This window comes from Python bivittatus, unplaced genomic scaffold, assembly GCF_059951505.1.
Source record: "Python bivittatus isolate LINGU-HERP-01145 unplaced genomic scaffold, Pbiv_v1 ctg000610_np1212, whole genome shotgun sequence".
NCBI lineage: Eukaryota > Metazoa > Chordata > Lepidosauria > Squamata > Pythonidae > Python > Python bivittatus.
Window position 1 is genome coordinate 820,873 of NW_028277088.1, and position 6,119 is coordinate 826,991.

Genomic DNA, 6,119 nt, shown 5'->3' on the forward strand with positions numbered 1-6,119 from the left:
GACTGTTATATATTCCAAATACTTTGCTCGCCCGTCTAGCTCTAGCACAGGAGCTAAGCGGTGTACTGCAGTTCATGGTCAACCTGTGCAACTCATTGCCACCAGATGTGGTGATGGTCACTCTTGCGTGGCGTTAAAAGGAGATTCGATACATTCATGGAGGCCACGTTTGCGAAGGGTTTCGTTCTGCCTCGGCGTTGGGGGCAGCGGGTCCCCAAAGCCCACTGGCAGGGGAACCAGGAGAGGAGAGGGGCAGGCCTCCCTCTCCTGCTTGGGAGCCCCCCCCCAGGCACTGGCTGGCCAGGGGAGAAGCCAGCCGGGGATGAAGAGGGGTCTTGGTCCAATCCACCAGCTGAACACTAGGCGCACCATGCTAAAAAACTGGATGGGGGGTGAGTCTCAGCAGCGGGGAAGTCGCCCGCCCCTCGGCCTTCCCCCAGGGCCACCTTTGGCCTCTGCCCACCAGGCCCCCGGCCGGAGGAGCCGCGAGGCAAGGCTGGCGCTGCTGCGAAAACAAAGCGGAGCCCCAGGGAAGCCCGTTCCCCCCGCCCCCCGCCGGGATGCCGGGCAGCTGGCGGCGCTGAGCGTCCGCGCGCGAGACCGCCCCCCCCGCGCGCCTCGCGCTGCTTCCCCGGGCCGGCTGGGCGGCTGCCAGAGCGGCGGCGATTCCCGAAGCCGCCGCAGCACGAGCCGGGGGAACCGCCGCCCCCCCGCCCGCCCCAGACGGACCGCAGCCTCGAGGTGCGGCGGCGGCGGCCTGAATTGCTATTCCGCGCGCGTCCCGCCGCCCACCCCGCTCCGCTCCCCTCCCTCCCCTCCCCCCGGCCGCGACCGCCGCCTGGCTCCGCCGCCTTCCATTCCGCAGCTCCTCCGCGCGGCTGCGGCGCTTTTGCGCATCTGCACCCGGGCAGCGGCGGCGGCGGCGACGGCAGCGGCGGCCTCGCAGCGGAGGGGAGCATCGCCGCCGCCCGCCAGCCTCTTGCCGGGCGGCGAGTGAGGCGGGAAGCGAGGCGGCGGAGCGGCGCCGGCGGCCGCGCAGGACTGCAGCAGAGCCGGGCGAGCGGGCACGGGAAGCCCCGCCGGCGGCTTCGCCCCTCCTTTGCGCCGGGGCCGGGATGCCCGGGCGGGCAGCGGCGGCTCGGCGGGGCGCGCCGGCGGCTGGGCGAGCGGCGGGCGCACGCGGGGCTGAGCAGATGCTGCCCGTCGGCCGGCTGGGTCCCTCGGGGCGCCGAGCGCGGAGGAGCAGCGGCGGGGCGAGCCAGGCTTAGCCCCGGGAAGGAGGTCGGGCCCCCTCCCGCCGCGGCCGGCTCTGGAGGGGAGGCGCGACCGGCAGCTCGACGGCTCGGCCCTGCCGCCCAGGGCCGGCGGCTTCGCGCGGCTGGAGCCCCGCGGGGCCGCTGGACTAGCGGCTCCCAAGAGCCCGGCGGCCCGGCCGGCTGAGATCGCCCCTGCTCCCCCCAGCCGCGCCGAGCCTAGCAGCCCGCGGGCGCCCGACGGGCGCGGCGCCCTTCCCCCCGCCATGCCGCCCAGACGCCCTCGCGGGGCGCCCGGGGGCCCCTGATCGGCGGCCGCGGGTCGGGCGCTCCGGAGCGACGAGGGGCCCGCTGCGGGCTGGGGTCGCGGACCACACTTGCGGCGGCGGAGGCGCGCGACCTCCCGGCTGAGCCGGCGCCCCGGCCCCGCGGCGCTCGCTCTTCGCCATGCGGGGCGAGGCCCCTTCGCCAGCCCCGCGCCCTGCGGGCCGCGCCCCCGGGCTCCGGCGGGCGGAGTGCTGAGCGGACGCCCCCCCGGACGGGGGCGGCTCGACAGGGCCATCCTCGCGGCTCCCCGGCCCGGGAAGCGCCGCTGCCGCCGCCGCCGCCGCCGCCGCCAAGGGGGCTGGGGGGGGAGTCGGCCCCGGCTGGCCCCCCTCCCCCGCCTGCGCCATGGGCACCGTGCTGTCCCTCTCTCCCGGCGGGGGGAAAGCCAGCCTGCCTGAGGAGGGCTCGACCAGCTCGCTGGCCCACTACCCCGGCCTGCCCAGTGCCAAGGGCGGCGGGCAGAAGGCCGACAAGCCCCTGAAGCGGCCCTCCATGTTCATCCCGGCCCTGACCTGGAAGCGGCTGGTGGCCTCCACCAAGAAGCGGGGCTCCCGGGCCAAAGGCTCGGCCCTGCCCAGCAAGAACTACCCGGCGGGCAAGGAGGTGGCCCACCTCAACCACGAGAACGTCCAGAAGTCCCTGTCCTGCGCCAACCTCTCTGGCTACGAGGAGGGCGGGCAGCCCCTGGCCCCCCTCAGCGCCAAGGGCCTCCCGGCCGCCGGCCCGGCCACCTCCTTGCTCAAGCCCGGCCTGGGGGGCAGCTCCTCCTCCGCCTCCCCCCGGCGGGTGATCGTCCAGGCCTCCACCAGCGAGCTGCTCAAGTGCCTGGGCGAGTTCCTCTGCCGGCGCTGCTACCGGCTGAAGCACCTCTCGCCCACCGAGCCCATCCTGTGGCTGCGCAGCGTGGACCGCTCCCTGCTGCTGCAGGGCTGGCAGGACCAAGCCTTCGTCACGCCCGCCAACGTGGTCTTCGTCTACCTGCTGTGCCGGGAGATGATCGAGGGGGACCTGGTGGCCAGTGAGCACGAGCTCCAGGCGGCCCTGCTCACCTGCCTCTACCTGTCCTACTCCTACATGGGCAACGAGATCTCCTACCCGCTGAAGCCCTTCTTGGTGGAGGCCTCCAAGGACGTGTTCTGGAACCGCTGCCTCCGCATCATCAACGCCATGAGTGCCAAGATGCTCCGGATCAACGCTGACCCGCACTACTTTACTCAGGTCTTTGCGGACCTCAAAAACGAAGGCAACGCTGCCCCCGAGGACTTTGCCCGGGTCTTGGATCGGTGACTGTTGCCACTTCACGTCTCCCCGAGGTCTCTGGGGCTCCCGGGACCTGGCTTGCACTCAAGAGCCAGAAGGACTGGCGGGTCATTGGCCAAGAGAGACAGGCTGGTGAGGCCAGGATGCTGGGTTCAGAGTTCGGGAGCGGAGGGTGCAGGAGGGGTGCAGGAGCAAGGAATTCCATGCTTTCCCCACCCTCAGCGAAAGCAGTGGGGAGGAGGACCCCCAACGGGTGGGGGGCTTGGCTTCTGAAAGGCCCTGAGCATTTAAAGGGCCTCCCCCATTCCTTAGCATTACTTTTTAAATAGCTGGTTCATTTTTTTTATTTCTTCATGTTGCCAGAACCAACAAACAAAAATTGAAAAAGAATATTTGGAAAGAAGAAATGTTAAAACTGCCCTTGAATCCAGGAGGCCATGGCTGGGGCCACAGACCTCCCTATTCCTTTGATTTGTACTTCGAAATGTGGCTTTTTAAAAATTACACATTTTCAGATCTTTTCTGGGGCGCTGACATCCCCTCCCTCGCAGGCCCCTCTCAGCTGCACAGCAATTCAGCGTGGCTGCAGGAACACCCGAGTGCTTAGCTTCTGTGTTTTTTTTCTGAAGTGGGAGTGTGTGAAGAGGCAAGGAAGGGTGGGTGGACGATGCTGGTTAAGCTCTCGGCTTAATACGGTGTCGAGCATGACGTCCTGCAGAGCAGAACCTGAAAGTGCGTTTCACTTTGAAATGAAAAGAGACGGGTCTCCCAAATGGTCCAAATCAAGGCGTGATGTTAGGATTGGCCAAGAAAAAGGTCCAGGGATGTCTGGGGGCGTGTGTGTCAAAAACGTCAAGATGGCGATCATACCATGCAATCAAAGTCCTTCATATGGTCGTGGCTACCATCTTGACTTTTTGGACACTGTTCCCGTGGACACCCCTCATGGACACCGCAAGGTTTTGGGCAGGGTTGCAGGGAAGAGAGTCGTGCATTGACTGCCGATGTGCTGCTGAATTCGGTCCCGGTGCTGCGCTCCCGTCATCCTCTGCCATGCTGCAAATGAGTCCAGGGCACCTTCTTGGGACCTGCAGCCCAAACGTCACAGCCTTCCAGGTACGTGGAGACTGCAGGTCCCCAGATTCTCACCCCTGTGGTGTTCGCAGCAACATCTCCTTCAAAATGCTTGAATAGTTCCTGCTATACAGTGTTTGTAAAATGTCTGTTTTCTCAGCACAGAATTGGGTTTTTTCACGTGAAAGGCTTAGACGGGGGGCGGGGGGGGGGGAAATGAAGCCTTCAGTGGGCAAAACCATGTTTTGTGACATCTGGTTAGGAGATAGGATGTTCCATTTTTTACTGTTGGGGGGCTCTTTGATTTTTAACCATCTTTAGCCTGTCTTAGAGCTTATCCTGGTTTTTGTGTTTTTTGCTTTAAAATCGTGGGTGAACCACATTCCTAATTTTAGGCAATTGCATTACTGCAATTCAGGGACCTGGTGGGAGGGGGCTTCAGGCCCATCTCAGAAAAGGAATGGGGGCCTTCCTCTTCCCTAAAGACCCTGGGAAATGCAGTTTTTTCGAGGCTGCTGGAGGTGCCAAGTTCCCTTTGCCGAACTTATTCCGACAGTTCCCGGGAGGGAGGGGGTGATGATCAAACCAAACAGAATTCTGCAGTGCGCCCTCCTGGCAGTGTGCAAGGCTTGGCCACCGAGTTGTTTTGGGGCGGCTCCGCTGCCTGTTTCTTTCCCTTGGATTCACAAAGTTAGGGGTGCGTCGGGTGGTCGTCTCCAACCTGGTGCCCCCCGTGGCGCTGCTCCGTAACTCCATCCCAGCCAGGCGGTCTGTTGTGGCTGAGCCCATCTGAAGGGGACGAGGACCTCTCAAGAGTCCATCGGTCTGTGCCGCTGGCTTCCTGCTCACCTGGCCCTGACGATGACGCCCTTCCCTCCCTGGGAAGCCAAGAGGAAGGGTGGATTTCTCCAGAGGAAGGGGGATGCTGAGTGATTTTCCCAGTGGGTCAGGTCAGCAGCTGTCCCCCAGCCCCTGATGCCCTTCTGCTTTCCCATCTTTCCCGGTCTCCCCACTGCCGTGCCAGTCTCTCTCTCTCGGGGTGGGGGTGATGGGGGTGGAAGTCCTTGGCACTCCCTTTGCCCGCAGGGGTGGCATTCAGGCCACATGCAGTGGGTTTAGAACAAGATTTCTAAACTCTCTGACAGATCTGGCCACCCTTGGAGGCTCCAACCGGCGGGCGTCCACCTCTTTCGTGTTCCCTGAGCCCAGGGATTGGGAGGGCCTGCGTTGGTGCTTCTGGGGGCATCAAGTGAGGGAAGGCTGCTCCGGGCACTTGTCCAGTTGAGATGAATCTAGGACGGCCTCCTTACGTGGACTGGCCCAGGCATAGTCCGGGGTCTCTGGTGATGCCTCTAACCCGGAGGGGGTCCTCTCCCTCTTTTTCTGTTATTTTTTCCCCTGTCTGAACCAAGCCCACATTTCTTCGTGGTTCTTTGTGGTTCCAGCTCACCCCGACCATCTCCTGGGATCGTTCAGGGAAACTTTGTGATGCTCTGACTTCACTTGCGTGATGTGCTTAACTTAGTTACGGAGTTAACTAGGGCTACTAGATCTGAGCAGCAGAAAGCCAGACCGCCACCAGAGGGCAGCAAACGGCAGTGTTTCCAGTGTTTCTGCTGCCACCTGGTGGTTGTCTGGAGATGTGCAGCGCAGATCTGGTTAATTTAATCAATTTCCTGGATTTGCATAGTACATTGGATGTAAATCAGACCAGCGAGCCAGATTCACACAACACTCTAAGCCACACAAAACCCAAGGCCAGCATGTTGTGTGAATGAAGCTCTTCGGTTTATTACTGACCTGGTTAAGTTTTTAACTAGAAAGGTACCATTTTAGATTTGTATGTATAGATTTTTCCAGATTTCCAACTGGAAAAAATGGACAAGCAGGGGTTATTTTAAAAAAAAATGAAGAAGACCCACTTTACGTAGCCCTCTGTCCTCTTTGAAGTTACCTAAAAAGAAGACTCATTGAAAATAACAAGAGCCTTCTTGCGAGAGGGCGCATGCAGGATATCATTATCGAATATGATTTTGGCAGATGGAGAAGGGGCAGGATTTAAATATATTTATATCTGCAAATTGCCATGACAACAGGCAAGATTTGGAGAGGGCAGATGAGCCAGTCACAGAGAGAGAGGTATATGTTGTCTCTGCACCATATTTGAAATTGCCCCTTTCCTTGGCAAAAGGGCCTCTTCATTCA

The 6,119-nt window shown here is 61.9% G+C and overlaps 1 protein-coding gene across 1 annotated transcript; it reads left to right on the forward strand.

Annotated features, from left to right (window-relative positions):
- Window positions 1–1,925: 1,925 nt before the first annotated feature.
- LOC103050264 (cyclin-dependent kinase 5 activator 1-like) lies at window positions 1,926–2,867 on the forward strand. Its single transcript, XM_007442381.2, has one exon. It carries the CDS (start codon window positions 1,926–1,928, stop codon window positions 2,865–2,867), a length of 942 nt encoding a protein of 313 aa, XP_007442443.2.
- Window positions 2,868–6,119: the final 3,252 nt, after the last annotated feature.

Bases quoted from the DNA above. Each gene is read 5' to 3' on its own strand.
- LOC103050264 (XM_007442381.2), top strand. From the start codon at position 1,926: ATGGGCACCGTGCTGTCCCTCTCTCCCGGCGGGGGGAAAGCCAGCCTG.